General features: G+C 40.8%; 1 protein-coding gene across 7 annotated transcripts in view; it reads right to left on the bottom strand.

Annotated features, from left to right (window-relative positions):
- LOC111252877 (uncharacterized) overlaps window positions 1-19,494 on the bottom strand; it is a 67,818-nt gene that overhangs the window by 39,737 nt on the left and 8,587 nt on the right. For 3 of the 7 annotated variants that reach the window (XR_015329817.1, XR_015329818.1, XR_015329816.1), the window contains exons 3-9: window positions 18,375-18,571; window positions 17,735-17,905; window positions 16,625-16,728; window positions 16,018-16,090; window positions 15,451-15,684; window positions 13,998-14,383; window positions 5,900-10,362 (exon numbers count right to left, since the gene is read on the bottom strand). Coding sequence is in view for 2 of the 7 variants with exons in the window: in XM_086992311.1 (XP_086848437.1) it covers window positions 10,026-10,362; window positions 13,998-14,383; window positions 15,451-15,684; window positions 16,018-16,090; window positions 16,625-16,728; window positions 17,735-17,905; window positions 18,375-18,571 (1,502 nt within the window). In the remaining 5 variants the exon portion in view is untranslated. Of the gene's footprint in view, window positions 1-5,899; window positions 10,363-13,997; window positions 14,384-15,450; window positions 15,685-16,017; window positions 16,091-16,624; window positions 16,729-17,734; window positions 17,906-18,374; window positions 18,572-19,494 lie in introns of those variants that run through there. The other 4 variants (XM_086992311.1, XM_086992312.1, XR_015329819.1 and 1 more) reach the window with 3 other exon arrangements.

Raw genomic sequence — 19,494 nt, 5'->3', positions numbered from 1 at the left:
TATATAGACAACATGTTGTTGTATCCACTGCTCTCCCTTGTGTGTGCTTTGTCTTTATTCTCCGACGATATTTTTCGGCCATACATGTTCGTTAGTGTTGCTTCTGTTTCCTTTATGCAGTAATCGATTTTCGTCTGGTCTGATCAGCTGAACGGGGTCAAACGATAGCGTTTATTTTCGTTTTTCTTACCGGTCGAATGGGTTCATCGCCGAGAGCATCCGTCGTTGTTAGCGCCCAGTAGTTTTCTCTCCAGGGCGTCTTATATTTTCCTGTCATTCTTTCGTTCCCCTTTCGTGCTCGCCCGTTAGCTCGATCCATACTTATTTCGTCTTTGTCTCGTTTTTTCTATCTTTGCCTTTCTAACCTGTCAACCTGACTGCCCAGTTTCACACGCAAATGACACACACACTCGCACATACACACACACAGACTCGCACACGTGATCACAAAAGTCACTCCATCGCACTGACCCAGCCCCGTACCCACTCCAGCCCAGCGTTGACGCGAAGTCCGCATCTTAGACCACCCTCAAATTGTGGCATTTAGGATAACATCTGACCCTTCCGAAAAACACTTTCTTTTTATGAAGATTTTAAACACCCTCACTATAACCTCAGTGCATTGCGACCCTCTGAAGTTCTCTTCATGAAAAACATCTTATAACACATGTGCATCAATCGTGCCTCTAGCTGGGATTAAAACCGCCAATCGAATAATCATAGGGGCTCACGCTTTGAACGTACCCAAGCACGGCGCGCCATTCTAAAATATACGCGAATAAAAATAATATATATTAAGTAATGCACAACCTACAAGACGCTTCCTTTTCATTTTACGGTTTAAAACATTTACTGGATTTTAGGCTGTAGCAATTAAAAAATATTAAAAAGTCAATTTTTGAATTTGAAACTTGATTGAAAAATGGTGGAAATGAAGTGGCCAAGGAAGATTTTCGACACAACAGAGCCTTGATTGGATTCATTATTTCATAACGTAAGTGCAATAACAACTTATGTGGATAAAACTTAGATATCACTTTGTCTGGTTATGATTGTTGGAAATCTCGCATAATAGACAATGTTTTCTGTTTAAAAGAAGCAAAAGACTGCACTAAAAAAGGCGTTTGGAAGTCAATTTATGAGAATTAAATGTATATTTAATATCTGCGTGTTATTGTTGCTACTCTTAATAGAGAAATAAAAATGACACTATCGAGTCATAGAATCATTCGGATTATGATTTTATAGAGGTGCTTCAATTGGCGGTATCAATCGTCGAAGTTTGGGATTCCGGGCTAGTTCCGTGCTTGATTTTCATGCTTTTTGCCAAATAGAACATAACGAATCTATTCCCTATTCATTTCACACACAAACACACGATGTAATAAGGATCCGCAATCGTCGTTGCTGTATTTGAAATATTATCTATGTGCGCAGCACGTGTTCAACAACGCCAACAATCAACAAAACCGCGCCCCTGCCTTGTCCATTGCCCTTTGCCATCTCTGCCCTAGTCTCTTCTTTCAGTCATCTAAAAATGATCAATCTAGTAACCAGCAGTTTTCTATCAGACAATTCGTTAAGGTCGGTTATTCATAGACAGCCACATGTCATCATTTAAATTCAGATTTTTCCGCATCCTATCTGATCCTCGACATTGCCTCTTAATTGTTATTAACTGCCCTGATCGACGAGTTTGCACAAGTGCCTGAGGCGAATGTATCCCCTCTTCTGCTAGAGGCCGACTCTTTTCGTCTGTATTGTATTACTATTGACGCCCGTTGCTCCCCGGTACTTCCATTTGTTAATGTTAACGTTGTTCTGTTTTACTCACTTCCATTCTACACTGGCTGTATCATCCTTTTCCTGTATCCTTTTCTTTCCACCATCATACATTTTATATATATATATATATAGAGAGTCATTAATGAACAACTACCCCATTATCATTATCGTTAAAATAATAATAAAGTATTTGTTTTTAATTATTACTATTAGTTGTATCCACCATATATATATATATATAATCGTCATTATTGTTTTTATCATTATTATTATTACTATTATCATCGTCAGCTTCACGCTTAACTTCGCCATCGTCGTTATCATCATAATATTCTTCTTTATTATTATCATCGTATTATCAAATAAATTACACCTAACACCTTCACCGGGATCGAACCAACTAATTCGATCGTGTATTTAAATCGTATTTACGCATCATCCCCGCTATCATCTCCTTTTCATCTACGAATTACTGCACTCTCCGCACACATTGTCTCGCTTTCGATCTGCCTGACGTCTCCACCTACTTGTGTTTAGTTTTTTCTATCACTCGCTCACTTCAAAAAAACGCGCGTCGTCATCACTGTTATTATCATTTTCTTTTTAATATCATCACCGTCATATGATCGTATAATGATTATAGACTCTTCTCTTCTCGTTTACTCTGACGTTCTCTACGTCGTCAGCTACGGGCGTTTCGTTAGCGTCTTTTCATAAACCTCATTATTATTTTTAAAATTGTTATTATTTTAAATCTTAGTCCTCTAGCGTCCCACTGCGTTTTTCAGAATTTCCAGCGGTTGTTTTTCTTTCCTTATCCGCTTCATCGTGAATAACCGTCGTCGTCGTCGTCGTCGTCGTCATCATCAACAAAGGTGTCGTTGACATCCCAACGCCCACTTACACAGTCACAGCCAAACGTACGGACATAGTTAAATTCAGCCCCGCAAACATACACATTCACACGCGGAACATTTACGCGCGTACTCTCATCCTTCACCGCAGCAGTGGAGCAGAGGTAGCTGTAGTGGTAGTAGCGGGCAATACGGCGTGAAATTGTTACTTTTGCTATCAGTTTTTCTAACCGGGGAAACGGTCGATCATCTCGAATAGTGTTTTATTTGTTCCCTAATTAACTTTGACTTGTAGCATTCAGCAGACTCACGTAATTTTGTTTGCTCCTTCTGTATATGCGCAAAAACGTGTTTCGTATTTTACTCATATAATCTGTTTACATAGCGTAGCAAAGCGCATAATTTTCAGGTGTTGATTCCCTCTCAGGCGCCGCCAACAACGTATCAGCAACACAACAAATTTGCTTAAACCTTTCACTATTATTATTATGATTCGTAGCTAAAGATACGATGCTTCTTCGGTGCCGTGTCAAGGTCTTTAAGTTTTTAAAGCCATTCGGTATTTCTATAAAATTGCACCGTTGGCAAAGCCCTTTATTGTTGCTATACGCGCTAGAGACAGGCTATGATCCTGTGAATCTTGACGTGCAAACGAATGGTCTGCACACTGTCATTACTATACAGTAGAAGAATTTCAAAATCAAAACTCGCCAATAGTTCCACCATTATTCCCTCCTGTCAGCAGCTTCCTTTGACGCGATTTCGGCAAACAGTTGTTTGTTTGCCCGAGTCATTAGTTTGTCCGCGGCCAGCCAATAGGACGCAGACAACAAAAACAATCACATTCATTCATACACAAACACATACGCACCCATTAACGACACACACATTCATACGGTATCACGTGTAGTACACATGTGCCCACGTCTCCGAGCTAGAGCTCATTCTCATTTATTAATCAGTGGTCATGTTTAGTCCATTCTGGTCGGCATTTGCGTCCTTTAAATCGTTATTAACATTGTTTATTAGTGTTTTCCTTTCCTCTGCTATCACCATCTCAAGAATAGGTTATCCCTACGTTCGAGACGTCTCCTGCAGTCAGTCGTAGAACATTGCGGCTACTGTTAGCTCACTTATATTTCCGCCTCCGCATGTTATTTGACAAGCTGCTTCATTGCTTCGTCGTTTCTTGTCGCGCTATGATTTCAAAGCTCTGATCCCCTTCGGTACTCGTGTCAGTTTACGTTTCCGTTGCGGTGCGAAAACGCAGTTGGCTTCGTCGTAATAACAATGTGGGCTGTCACGAATCCGCCTCGTTATTTTGTCATTATTCGTTTTATTCTCAGCAATGTATATCATCAACAAAAATTACTTTTGACCTTCAACGCATTATTCAGCGTTGTGTCCTGGCTGGATTAGACGCATCGCGTACCGCCTTCAGGCAGTCGTGGCTGAAACAGCCTTCTGTGTCGAACTTTTTAAGTCGGCCCCGGCGAAGGGAACGCATCCGTGCGCACACGCATGCCCAGATTTCGTAGCCAATCCTCAGTGAACTAGAATCTCATTGTGCAGCTTGGGAAAAGCTGCTGTTGTTGTCAGAGGAGCCTCTTGTTTTATAGCGGCCGCGGCGTTTCAAGCAAAGCAGTACTTAGAGGGCAAAAATACGAGCCAAAGAATTAGCCAAATGAACATGAATCGAACTCGATCTATTCCATCAGAACTCGAAAGCGTCCACAATTACTCACTTGATCACATGTATCATTCATCATTTCAACACGCTGCTCAGCACAAGAATGCTTCGACATTCGCCGCCTGTATACACCTTCCAACAAACAGTATAGTGCAACTTATCGTTCGTCTTTTCTATCCTCTTGTTTTTGCCATACATGATCTCTATACGAAAAAACATGATGAAGGCACAAGCCCTTGATAGTTCTGCCAGCCAATTGGTTTAGTAGCGACGATAATGGGTTTGTTATCAAATGTTAACACCAGGCATGCCTTGGCTTTTGAGTGCCATTAGTAGAAACCTATCGAGATCAAATGAGTAACCCGGTCCGGTCCTTTAACCATCATCAATTAATCTCAATCTCTGACTAATTTAATGCCTCTGATATTGTGAATTTCAGTCACATTTTCTGCTCCCTTCTGTCAAAACAAAGGCCGCTTGTACATGGCCACGGCTCGCTTAATAACGAAAGCTTTATTGGACACATGCAGTGTTTACTAAGCCTTTTTCCTCGATAGTCTGTTGATCGCACTAGTCATTTGCTCGAGACGATCCGAAGCAGCATGACGCCTGACCTTTTGTCTTCGATCAACTCTCACTCGATCTCAACAATCCCGTCCAAGTTGATAACCATCGTTCAGTCTCACATCCATTCACAATAAAGTGCCTCCACTATATGTTTGATGTCTGACTGGCTGTTGAGGCCTTTTTCCCTACTATCCGCCCCCGTCTATTTGGTCCATTTCAATTCTATATATGCGTAGCCAAGTATGTTCCTTTGTTCTTTTGCTGTATCTACCTTTTTGTTGCGTCAGTACCGTACTCTTTTCTGCGACGGTACTCGTAGCTTTTTGAGATCGCCACTACAACGGATGCAAAGCGGCCCTCTACTCACACCCCGTCGCTGCAAATCGGTGGTTGCGAGGCAACTGGAATCTCGGCAAATCGACCCTGACAGAGTAGTAGTTAAGAAATTAGACCATTTCACCGTATTGTCGGGCTCCTCATGATGCTAGTAATAATAAAGTTAATACTTAACTTTTCTACCCGATATATATATAAGTATATATGTTTGTGTGCATATGCCAACTCGTGTGTCGCCTTTTTTCCTAGCTAGCGTGTATTGTGTAGTTCTACCGACTGCCATCCGCTACTTAGTCGACTCGATTCGGCTACAGCGAACCCAGCCTCTGCAGTAGTCGTTGGGCAAATGAAAGAGGCCAGATTTCATTAAATCGTTTTCGGTTGGCTACGTTCAATCAGCAATATGAAGTAGTAACAATAGCAAACGAATTCATCTGTCTAAGCTTTATGATTCGAGTTGGTCGTTCACCCCAACTGCCACGTCGTCATTTCGTGTTAATGAAGTATTATAGTCGACTTCGTATGAGTGTCTGCTGGTAGATCCGTCTTGTGTAGTAACCGAAGATCTACGTTTTTTTTTCAAATTCCTGTACGCCACCCTATTTCTGATTCGCTTCTTCTAATCAACCGCGACGGATGTTATTTTTTTGTGGTTTGTGGTACATACCTACTAATATTCGGTTATGCAGTTATAGTTTACGTTTCGCGTGTTTTCACAGCGTCGACTAATCCCGGCTAATTTTTTGTTGCTATGAGTTTGGTTAATCGTTAGGTCTTACCCGACATCGAGTTAGTTGCCCCATAAGACACACACACAGACACGCTCACACACCCACACACAGACACACGTTCTGTCTTCGAGTTTCCAATGTCCCCCTGCATTTTTCCAGGCTTGTCACCTTTTGACACCAGCACCTCACGCTATGCCATCAACACCCACTTCCACTAAACCTTCTTCTTTCTTCCTCGCATACGGCTTACGCGCACGCTCAACTGCTGATATAAACTCACACTTCGTTCCGTCAGCTACAATCACCTATTCAATAATACCACCTGATTACACAGCATCCTTAACATCTTCTTCATCATCATTATTATCATGATCAGCATCAGCAAAGCCATTGAATCATCAGCATGTACATATTATGTACACATTCACTCAGCAGTAGCAACACATTTATATTACTTGTGTCTCCTTTGTCGCCTACGACAAATCAGAGATCCGATGATACTACTAGCAGTATTAATAATAGTAGCAGCTATAATATAGTTCTTTGTCAGCTGTAGTAGGACTACTTAACATTGCTTTGCCGCATCGATGCTTGCCTTGCTTGTTGCCAACTCCGTTGTCCTTTGCTGCTTGGGTCTCGATCGGGTCTCAACAAAAGCTTTCCGCCACTCCATCATCCTTGCACACACACACATACACATGCACACACACACATCAACAACGAATGCACCTAATGCGTCGGTTGCACGCCACATCGTACACGTTTCATGCGTTGGTGTGATATTCACGATCGTCGATTGAGTTTTTCGTGCAATTTCAGATTCTGTCCCAGCTCATTAGAACTTCGCTGGACCAGCAGAATGCCCGCTCGCTTCCGCAGGCCATACAAATCAAATGAGTCCAATGTGTTCGAGTACACTCGAGCTAATTCTCTCAAAACACGTCGTTTTAGCTCTTGTCAGCTCTTCGGCTCCACGATCCTGTTTCTCTCCTGGTGGCGTCGGAAAGCATCGCGGGAGACGAACAAATCCTCGAGCTTTCTGCCACCCATCGCATCGTTATGTTGCGTTATGTCCATGTTGTTTGGGACCCCCAGAGCAGGGAATCACGGCCGTACGCGAAAGATATCTTAAAGAAAATAATCACTGCTCCTGCGCTTAATCAAATATGTATGTATGGCGAAGCTCTCTTTTTCGGATTAGTTATCTATCGCCCGGCAACACCCCCTGCCCGACCTCTACGACGATCTAATCCCTTAGGAGCGTACGTACGCAGGCCCTAACAAACGATGTGTCGAGAACAAGAAAGCACAATTAAATAACTGGTATTGATGATTACACACAAGAAAATACACTCGATATTTGTTGTTTAGGTTCGCGCCACCGATACTATAATTCGGCTAGATCACTCAGTGCCAATCGCGGGCGAGAATCCTATCAAATGTTTAACACGCGTAAATATTCTATAGAAATGATTTCTCTGTCAATCATCGATCATAAACTATCAAAGTATTATACTTAGCTAACGCAAATGAATTAGTAAAATAATTATGTGCACATCATCTATCAATCAATTAATGAATGGTGATGATGATGAAATGACATTAACACATCGTTCAATCATTGCATTATCATTAACATTATATAGAACACAATAATCTTGAGAGCGTTTGTTTGTGACGTTCGTTTCCAGTAGTGATAGGTACTTAATAGCAGTAAAGGTAAATCTAGATAAAAGTCTCCATTGACAATTAATAGTTGTCGCGTAATCTAAGAGTTGCAGTAATCAAAATAATATTTCTATTTCGTTCTTTTGATGTCTACCACACACAGAGAGCAGTTGACACGGGTGATTTCTTTTCGTTAGTACGACAGCTAAACGGGCAAACGTTTCACGAAATATCCAAGGGCCATTGTGGCGGTCACTCGAAGCGCGATCCGACCGATCACATTGGCATTGGTTTTATGCAATTTCGCGTTTGTCTTATTACTAACTGCGTCATACGTCTACTTCATCTCTTACTGTGGCTGGTGTCTCTTTCTCGCAACATCGTTTGCAAAAGTGCCTGCAGCCATTTTTGTTGTTCGTGACGGTGGTTGTGGTGGTGATTTGGCCTCGCGGAACAATCGCAAGCCCGCCTTGGTTGCTGCTCACCGTTGGACGATCTGTCCGACTCACTCGATCAAGGTAATCGAGCGTAGAAATGCTCACAACGTCTGTTCCCTGCTCGCTCTCTCCGATTTCCTTGCTCAGCACTAACGATTCTTGTTTACCGTACAACAACATCAAAATTAATTTCTAGATAGAATTAACCTATTATCGTTTAGCTGATAAGCTACGTACTGTTTCTTCGCTGCCCTCCAATTCATACACGTCGAACGATGTCAACTAAAGAACGAAGCACGATTTTGTCGACTCAACTCTAGGAAGCTATCCAAGGCTAGGCGATGCCACCGGTTTTTGTATAGCTCAACAATCATCGCCTAGAGCTTTTTAAGGATGAGGTCCTGCTGTTTCGCTGCGACTATGCTTATCCTCTACAGAACAAGTAGAGTGCGCAGAGCGAATCACCAGAGAACTGCAAGATCACCAGTACAGTGCCTACGCAAATAATGTTACTAGCAATACGCTAAGGTAGCTGAAGTTCACCGGTTGAAAAGCACCCGTTTACGCTTCTGGTGTAGTAGTTCGCCCGAACAGTTTTCTCTGCTTAAACTTCATATTAAATAAATAGCAATAACAGCAACACAAAGGTCCTTCATACCCTATGTGTCCTATATCTTATCTGATATATGCCTCGTATATCCTATTTCAAAATCTGCAGCAACGAGCGCGCTCTTTCTCTACACGTGTGATCAATTGTGTGGAGCATTGTTTCTCCTGTTTATATATATATTTCAGTGAGTGTGCATGATTAAGACCTGACCATCGCCGATCAATAGTGCGACGGGTACTCGCGCATCTTTCTCGAATACCAATATATAAGAAGTCTATAATTTCAATAAACATAGTTATCATTGTTATTGGTGAGTGCGTACTTTTTTGCTAGCAAGGTGTAAACAATGTGAGCCCCATCAATTGTCGTTCGCCTAAACATATGCATCTTTGATATTCTAACAGGTGTCATTAGGTTCAAATGTTGTTGGCCAATAGGTTTCGAGCGTACGCAAGTAGTTCAGCTATTCTCGTACTTTCTTTGATTATTTTATGTTGTTTCTGTTTCTATTGTCTGTATATATATAATACCTCCTATCGCCATGTGCCTATATCCTGTAGAGATTTTGCGCGTATGTTTGCCTTAACCGGACCCCTATGAAGCACTTTCGGACTTCTATGCTGTGGATGTGTGGGGTTTATCCAGCCAAGTATATTTTCGTGCAGTACCACTACTGGGTTTATAAGGTTTGATACAAATCAAATGAGTATAACAGTATTAGCAATAGCAACAGAGATTAGCTAACGTGATGCACGATTGTGTGATAGCGACGTTTGGTGCGCTCCTCACACCGAGCTCAAAATTTCCCATCTCTGTCACGTCTGATCCAATGCAAACGTACGATGAGGCCTTCGCGTGTTGTCCTTATTCTTTCCATGCCACATCGTCGTCACACCTTCGTTCTGAACGATTTTCAGACGGTCGTTGACGATCTCGGTTTTGCTTAAGCAATACGAAGCATCTAACTGTACTGGTTATGTTAGTCTTGCCAATGCTGTTATTGTTGTAGATCTTTGCATTGTCGTCCTCAGGTTCCTCTTTTGTCATGCTCGATTTATTAGATGCGGAGACTTTTTGCGTTGACTGCTTCTCTGGCTTGGGTGAGCTTTGCTTCTTTACGTCGTTGGTGTTGTGGTGGTGTTAGTTCTGCTCTGACTTCTATGATTTTTGCTGTCTATACTGTAATTTCTTACTTGATTTGTTAGCGACGCGTCTCTTCGTGTTGCCCTCATTGCCGTTGGCCGCTACTGAAGTAGTTAAAAAGTACTAGTTTAGGCTGTTGTTGTTGTTGTTGTTTCTGTAGTAGTCGTTGGTAGTGACGGTGTAGATTTCTCTGGGTTGATTGACCTACGGCGACACCGACATCGTGTAGCCCTGCTGTGATCCTGCCTGCTGTTGTTGTTGTCCTTGCTGGGGTCCCTGTTGAGGTGCTTGCTGGCCACCACCTGCATTTTGAGGTTGCTGAGCAGGCTGACTGGCGCCTGTTTGGCCGGGCTGTGGCGCACCGTGACCGCCATGTGCCTTATGCCAGCCGGGTGACTCGTGAGGCGCTCCGGGACCCCACACATATGGCGGATTGGGATTTACATGCGACGAATGCGCTTCACCGGCGGAATGGCCCCCCCCGGAGCCCCCATTAGAGGCCCCACCTCCAGCTGCGAAGTTTCCACTAAATAGCCCATACCTGAAGTTGACAGATATGCAGCAAACGTATAGAACACAAGACAAACACCGAAGAGGAACAAAGGGCGAACACCGTAACGACGAGCAGCGGATGAGGGGAGAAAGAAAAAGAAACGAGCACCACGTATTAATTAACAGTCAAGGTATCTATCTTTATAATACACGGCATATGTAGTATCGTATTGGTATGATGAAAAACAATATGCACTTCCTACTATTTAAGCAATATTATTTAAAATATATGCATTTTTGGTCTGAGCATAATGGATCGATTGTACGTATTGTATATCGTGTAATAGTCAAATTATAACTTCGCCTAGTTCGTTGAAAGTCAGTTACTGGCCTTATATGACCGTAAACTGATTTAACTGCCTCAACATAGTGGGTTAGGGAGATTCATTAATTCAACTAGATTTAGATAAAAAAAATAAAAGGTTTAAAAAAAACTACGGGGTCAGGCATGATTAAATGGTTACAACAGAGACCTACCGAGGCACCTCAATTTAAATTAGAGTAAAATGCTAATTGGATCACGCCGCCCATCAGATTACCGTGTTGCATGCGTTGTGTCTGTCAAAAAATAAATAAAAACCGACTGAATGCTGCTTTTGTTTAAGCTCTAGTTTTTAACTCAAGAGAAAATTAATCTAGAAGGTTAGTAAAAGAAATCATACTGAGTTTGTTATTTAGCATTCTGACAAAAATCGGGTCGACACATCTATGAGAACGCTACGGTGATATTGGAACAGATTAATGAGCTCCACAATTCTACAAATAGCATCGTAAACTGATAATGGCAGCAACAACAATCGACTCAATTAGGAGAATTCTTTTTTTTATCTAATATGGAGGAAGATTATTTGCCTTCAATCGGCAAAACATCCAAATCTCTTTCTCACCTTGACCATTAATACGCTAGCTTTAGTAAGACAACAGTAGCACTCAGCTGAACAAAAATCAAACACTCACTAACACAGCAGTACATTTACACAAGTGTGCAATCTCATCATATGTTTTTTCTATGTAATTTTCTATCAAGCTTTCAATGTTATGATATAATGGACTTGATATACTAGAATACATAATGCTAGAGTTGTAGGCCAGGAGCGAGGGTAAAAACTTTTAGTGTGTATTTATATATGAGCGTGAGGTTGCTTTTATTTGCCGTCTTGTTGGTATCGATGTGTGAACTTAACTAAAAAATAGTTGTAATATACTGTTTGGCTGTTTGTATTGGCTTTAGACTGTGCAATGATTGATTTTATCAAACAGAAAGGCTTTTCCGCGAACCTTAGATCCTTCCTTGAACATAGTGATAAGCGATAGATATTCGTGCCTAAACACAAGAGCAAACAATTTCAATAAAATGTGTACTTGAAATAATTCATAAACGTTTTGTATTAATACGGTCTATTTTGTATGTTTCAGTTAAAAGTTCTATTGTATTTAAGTAACAAGTTACAGAAGTAAAAATCTTACACTAGCAACGCTATCTGCTGTCACTTCTCTAGGACAAAGAATTAATACGCGCCGATGTCTACCTCGATTCACATATCCTCAATAACGGAACACTTTGTTGTGTGTATAGTGGCAGGTATGGTGGACTGTAGCCGTTATCCCAATCACATGTAAGTTTCGAACTATGTCGCCGTCTATGTGAAAATCGATTGGGTGTACCGAGTCGCATTGCGAGGTCGCGAACTGTTTGCTACAGCGCTCTCGTCAATGATTACGTGCCCTGTATATCGGCACAGTTTTGTATGAAAGGGCGCGAGTGAATGTATGTCTGTGTGCATGAACGATACGCCATACCAACCATCCGTTTTCAGTTTCAGACGACAGCCACTCCGCCCGACACTCAACACGAGATTCGCTCCGCTCGGGGCCTCCAGACTCTCTTCTCCAAGCACACACCACCATCCAGCTCCACTCTTCACTCTCCAGCAATCCAACAACTCTACATTCGTCACACAATTCAATTTCACTTTTCTTCTACTCTTGTCTTGAGACACTAATTATTCTATTCAGGAACCCTACTACTATTAGTGATTAGCAAATAAGAAGTAAAAAGGATCAGTGAAATAAGTGAGTGCCTTTAATATCTACCGGTTGGGACATGACTGCGAGAAGTGTGCGTTCTATCAGTTTGTATCTTTCAGAGCTGCCACGGTGGTGAGAAAACATTACTATGCAAAATTTCGAAGGAACTTTAATTATAAGATGCCGAAACGTAGAACCACGCTTGTAGTTCGTACTAGTTGCAATATTTATCAACTACACAGCTTTACAAGCAAGATCTTAGAACATTCGCTGACTGTCGCTGACGGTATCTACGCAATTAAAAGTTATGACGTTATCTACTTGGAAACCACTGTATATTGGGAAAGCTTCTATAAGCTAAAAATTGTACTAGCAAGCTGTTGTGACTACTCTGAGAAAAAAAAGTCCACTAAAGAAAAAGACTTTCAAACTACTGTTATCCTGAAAAACAGTTGATTATGCCTAATTTCATACTGCAGTGCTTGATTCCTGTTAGACTTAGTTGGCTAGAGACTTAAACGCGGAAAATTTACGTTGTTTCATCTCGGTCGCTAAACGACTGATAAATTGTTAACCGACCGCACAGCAAGTTCTAGAAAATAATTAATAATATAATTATAATATAATATAATTAGTTGTCCCGCCTTTCGCAATCGTTCTCATTCCAACCGGCTATGTCACACATTACTCAAAAGACGATGTCTGCATTTGGCCCCGTATTCACTCAGTACCATTCAAGCTCTCTCTTTTCCTTTCTTTCGCTTTCTCGCCGTTTAATGCTTTTTCTAGCTTACGAATTTCTTTGTTTGGCTGCTGTCACTGCATCTACTTTTTCATTACACTTACCAAATCGATTAACAGATGTGTTTCTCCTATTTATCGGTAACTGATCGATAGGTCGTCGATAAGCTAAAACGCAGTTTGCGTATGGAGTAGAATTGTGCCACTAATATTAATGCAGCACAGCAGCAGCAATTGTAATAGTAATACCAGCAGTGATGATAAAAGACGGAAATAATAGAATGAAAGAGGACTAATTGAATTTTTAGTGATCGTACATACGAAACATAACCGGTTATGGGAAACGCTAGAAAAGGCTCTAGTAGTAGGCCTGGTGGCGATGTCGGCGCGCCATCAAAGCTATGACCAAGATGACGTTTACACACAGTCAGGCGCGAACACCACACACTTTCACGCACTCGGATAGCTCTTCCTCTCTCTATATCTCTCTCCCTCGCTCATCCTCTCTCTCTCCCTCTCTCTCTCTCTCTCCCTCGCACACTCTGTCTCTCTCTCGTTTTCTAGCTCTTTTTCTCACAGTGTATTTCTTCTGCTTTTTGCTGCATTGCATAGTTAGTCATTTTACCTTTCTCGCCGCTGATCAGCAAACTGACTACTCTTAACGATTGAATGTCGAATCTATTGATCGAATTAACGACTAATGAAGAAATGATTAAACAATAGACGTTCCCAAAATATTCGAATTCAACAATTGTATCACACTAATCAATATTGAAGGAACGAACAAACGAACGAGAAGAACAATCAATCAGAAGAAGAAACAGCACTTCATCGTCGTTGTGTGTGCAAACTTACCCGGCCTGCCCCAACGCCTGAAGCACGGCCGAGTTGATAGGCTGGAGGGAGCTAGAGGGTTGGCCTGCCTGTGCGCTGGCCGCCGAAGGAGGTCCCCCCAAGCTGAGCGCGTTCATGCCGAGCGTCGGCGGTGTAGTCGTCGCCCCTGGATGGCTGAGCCCGCCTACGACCCCACCCCCGGCTGACGTGCTGGGTCCTCCCATCTCGCGGCCACCGGCGGAGCTGGCACCCGCTGCTGCGGACGTCCACGAATGGACTGTTCCCACGTGCCCGGCAGCGACATGCCCCCCCGCAGGCCCTGGTGGCAGCGGATGGTGACCCGCCAAATGTGGATGATGTGACGAGTATGAGCTCATACCTCCTGCACCATAATGTCCGCCGCCGCCCTGTAATATAATAGATAGAAACGACAAAAGATAGAGAAAAAAGTAATAATGAAACGAACAAGAAGAGTTGAAACCCACAGCAGAAACAAAACATGTTAGATATGGAACCTAAAATAGAATTGGAAAGCCGATGACACTCAGGGAATTTCGGAAACTGAGAATATTGAGCATAGCTGTTTAAGCTACCCGATACTTTCGAGGTCGCCGTTACAAAGCCAATGTCAGAAAACCTGTTCGGTTCAGGTTTATGCGCGTATGCGAGTGGGGTTAATGCATATGTTATGCAAAACTTTACTTCATTCACATGTAAGAAACGTTCATCGAGGGAAAGTTAGGCAGGAAGGGAATCGTGCGCACCTAATGCATTTTGAAAACAAGTACCTGGTACCTGTATAAATAAATAATTGATTAAGGACCGAGTAAATAAAGATAGCTACGCGACTTTTGCAGATGGATCCCACAAGCTAATTGCACGAATAGGTTTCGCCCGTTCGAAATGGAATAAAGAAGAGACCCAGAAATCGAACGAGAAAAACATATTTCGTCACGTAGAAACACTACGACGATTTTTCAATTTATTATTCAAACAGGGTTTGTTTTTTGTTCAAAATATAATGGTAGATATTGATTCTAGCAAAATCGTCGGAGAGAAGAAAGACAATACCTCATAGCTGAGGTATGTATCTCATGTAAATAAATTGGATTTTACCAAACTGAACAAAACGAGTTCATGAAAGAAGTTGTGAATATCTAGCGTACTACACCACCAGGGCACAACGAGGGGGTATATTGATAATAACAGATTACGAACTGCCAGGGGTGACGAACTGGCTAGAGTAGTTCTATAACGAAACAGCGTCCTAATAATATTCCCTCAAAAAGTAGCTTCTCTTGAAACAAACCAGTATGTTATCGTATCGAGTACACTTCTGGACAAATCGACAACTCGTATAAATGTTATTGACCTTAGTACGTGCTATCTTTGGGAACTCCGCACGTAGATTTATTAAGCTAATGTTTAGCAACTTAATCGAACCGATATAGGTAAGGATAAGATCAACACGAACTCGACTAAGTGGTGAACGAGGATCAGGTTGAGCCATCATTGGGTGGCTCGTGCGCGATGAAGAAGCTAAATGATGATGGTGCATTACTGTTCCCACCCCAACGCCGCCGACAACCCCCGGACCGACTCCGACGCCCACACCAAGACCACCCACTCCGCCTCCGGAACCGCCGACTCCGGATCCTGCGCCCTGATCATTTTTCGGCACCGCGTTTGAAACGTGTATTGATGTACCCTAGATATAGACAAAGATCATAATCGCGAATAAAAGAAATGCAAAAGTAAAATAGCACCTATTATATATAATAGGTCCAATCATCAACTAAACTAGGACTTTTTTCTGAGTCACACTAGATTTACATGATTAACTCCAATAATGAGTTTAAGAGAGCTTATGTTAGGACAAAATAGTGAACTCGAAATGGTTGGAATTCAAAGTAACAGCAATACCGATGCAATACATACTATATTTTAACTGATAAAGCAAAGACAATGCAAGATTATATAAATCCAAGTGTAAAAAGTATGACAGAAAACAATTAAAGAAATTCCACTAAACATTACTAACTTTAATAATGTGATCTTCTCCACAGAGACTCTGCGCAACCTCGGCGTCGACGAACGTTACAAAGGCGAAGGCCCTGTAGAGAGATATATTGGTCAGTTTACACTAATTGCGCATATACGCGGTAAGCAGCAATCCAGCTATACCTACTGTGTAAGGAAACAATCCAAATGTAAGATTACCGAAGTTAAACTAATTTGATTTTGGATAGCAGGACAAATACACCTATATCAAGCTGCGAAATTTTACAAAAATGACAAAAAAAATCATATAATGTATTTATATAATTATTTGAGTGCTTTTAACAGACTTATATTTTCATTTAATAATCTCAAATAGGGTACATCGTACAACGCGGCGTTTGTTATGGCCTACCGATCGCGCAAAGATATATATATGTATATATATATATATCAATAAAAAAACTATGAACGCCTCGCGTCGCTTTTTCCTTCTACTAATCAAATAGGTTTTATTTAATTGAACTGACCAGTTTTTTTTCTACGTATTGATTTTGACTGCGATATGTGTGCCACTTTGTATTATTAGAATAAAAAAATGTGAATAACAGAGAATATACGATGCTAAAAGCCACAAACGTAAACTATACCTAAATGGCTTTGGTATGAAGACGTCTGTGACTTCACCAAACTTGCTGAAATAGTCACGAAGGTCGTCGGCCGTTAAATCCTCGGTGCAGCGGCCCACAAAAACCTGAAATTCAGAAACCCATTAAAAATCCATCTTTATTTCTTTTCGACGATCTTTTTCTATGATAATTCAATACATCGATTCCTTCTTTATACACTTTCTATAAACCTGTCGTTGCCATAATACCCGGCCAGATAGAAGGCATGTTTGGCATCGTCGTATACAGGTCTGTAATATGCTTGACCCAATAATTTTTGTACCGTTTCACACATACAGTAGACTTTTCATTGCAGCCCTTCACCGACAATATTATTACAACAATAAAGTATACTATTTATACACCTATATTTTAAGTCTAACTGAATCGAATCAACAGAGGCTAATTTAAACCTATGAACTACTGATTTATTCAAGCGGCGATAAGTTGAATTACTTTATACGTGAAAATATACTCTTTCGCTGAATCAGACGGATATAGGAAAGCCCCTAGGGTTTAGATTTTGCACCACCATGTTGCATAAATTTAACTCTAGTAATAACAATAAGCCTTAAGGGGGCGAAAGACTTGCTATTAAAATGATCATGTGGACATTTCCTAAAGGACACCTGTATTGCACGCAGACAACTTCGGATTTTTTGACGGTTTAACCTATATATTGTACAAAACGTTATTGTGATGCTTAATTAATTACTAACATAATTTTAGTTATAGGTAAACTATTGTATTTAACTTTAAAAACATATTTAGGCGTTATTTTCAAGTCGATAAAGAAGCGTATGGTAGACAACTTCTTTTAAGTAAAAGCTTTATTGAAAAAAAAATTATGTTTTCATTAAAAATTTTTGATATAACTTAAACACACGTTTCTAACAGAAAAAACCTAGCGCTACCATGAAATATCAACAAAGCGGGTAACGTTACAGCCGATAATTGCGGTTAACAAAAACCGACAAAATTAAGAAATAAAAATTATTCCTTTACTAATTAGCACACTACAATTATTATGTTTCTGCCAACTAAGTGGAATGTGTTTCTAAGGGTTTAACTGATTATGGTGATAGTACTAACCTTTCGACTGAGTTCTGAAGCTTGTCCATCTCTTGAATTGGGTATCTTAACGTCACACCATCGACCGTCAATCATGTGACGCTTGGAAAGCACCCGAATCTGGCTTTCGTACGAGGAGAACCGAATAAAACCGAACCCCTTTGACTGTTGTGTTTTTGGGTCTTTTTTGACCTGAAATAGATGACGAGACATGAACGACGAAACCAACAATCAAACAGGTATGGGAATATTATATAGTTTATTTAGTATGAAAGTCGGAAGTACACATTTTGTGTGCGCAGCTTGCAATGTTAATATACTATGTATAGACAATCATTTGTAAGCAAAAAAGCAGAAATCATTATAAGCCTCAGTAAAAAAATGCCAAAAAATCCAGGAAAGTATTTGTGATTCTTTTGTTTTGGCAACTTTATGTTCCATTTTCCCATACACAGCAATAATTATTTAAGGTGCATCCTAAATCATCGTAGATTATGGTTCCTTAATTAACGTGGTACGTTCCGCAATATCCCTAAAGAAAAATAGACGTAATATTTATATCAGAATGGAAGAAAAAACCGTTAACGTCTATTACACGTACGGGAACAGCAGTCGTCATTAAGATCTGAAAACCGAAGTATCCTAAAACCGAGTCTCTTACCTGTGCCATGAGGACCTCCCCGAACGCCTCGAAGTATTGGCGCAACTCCTGCTCGGTAGTCTTCCAAGGTAGACCGAGCACGATGAGGTCCGAGCACTTCTTGGCGTCCGTTCGTGCCTTCAGTTTGACCAGGGTATCCCCAGATCCTCCACCACCACCCCCACCCCCAGGAGATTCATCGGAACGACGTTTTGTCTCTAAAGTAACAGTAAAAACAGGAACGCAATGATTAGTACCGAAATATTTTAAGCCATACATCCTATTCATGTCATCGCTAATCATTAAGTCAGATGGCCCCTTTCAGCACAAAGGAAGCGCGTTTTCACCTGTTTCGGAACTCAGACCACCTCACTAAATCCCCTTAAATTTAGTAGGCAAACACGTTACCACTTAACTTTAAGGAGGACTGATGTTTATTTTAATAACCATCGTTATTATTATTACCTCAAACGGCTCTTTGTCCCTGCAGCGTTAGCCTAATCCTAAGACACTGCTATAATAAATTCTATGCTAATACAATTTGAAACGCAGCTTTACATATACGTACACGGTAAATTTATAATAAATGTGCTTTTTTAGGACAGGATAAAATTTTCGTAAGACGAAACTGAGGGCCATAAAAGGCTGTCAGGGCGTCTCCGCGAGCTACCAACAATACAGTTAATGATATTGCAGTATGATACTCGTCGTTATTATATTAAGAGCAGTAGCATGGTACAATACTATATAATGTCTGCGTTGAAAAGTAACAGGCGAATTATAAGGCTAAGTTCATATAATACAAAATCTTAAAATATATCTTAAGAAGTAATGCTAATATTAGTACATATTTGTTTATGTGGTAGCATTCAAATCACTTATTCAAGTTAGGAAAACAAATGGCAAGCTTCGGTTCAGTTAATTATATTATCAAGGGCCAAACGACTAATTTAGTAGGGTAGAATTGTTTTTCGAGCGGATTGGATTCATGAGGCATACAGTTATTCTAACGCCTGGGAAATACAAACTTCATATTATACTGATAGTACGCAATCGATATTTGGAGTTACTTAATTCGGAGGTGTTCAGTATCTATATAAGTAAAGCACGTACATGCCTTCCTTACGATCACTAAAACTAC

Source organism: Varroa destructor, unplaced genomic scaffold (genome assembly GCF_002443255.2).
Source record: "Varroa destructor unplaced genomic scaffold, Vdes_3.0 BEIS01000006.1, whole genome shotgun sequence".
NCBI lineage: Eukaryota > Metazoa > Arthropoda > Arachnida > Mesostigmata > Varroidae > Varroa > Varroa destructor.
The sequence above is the reverse complement of the archived record's forward strand: the minus strand, read 5'-3'. Positions and strand labels throughout refer to the sequence as shown.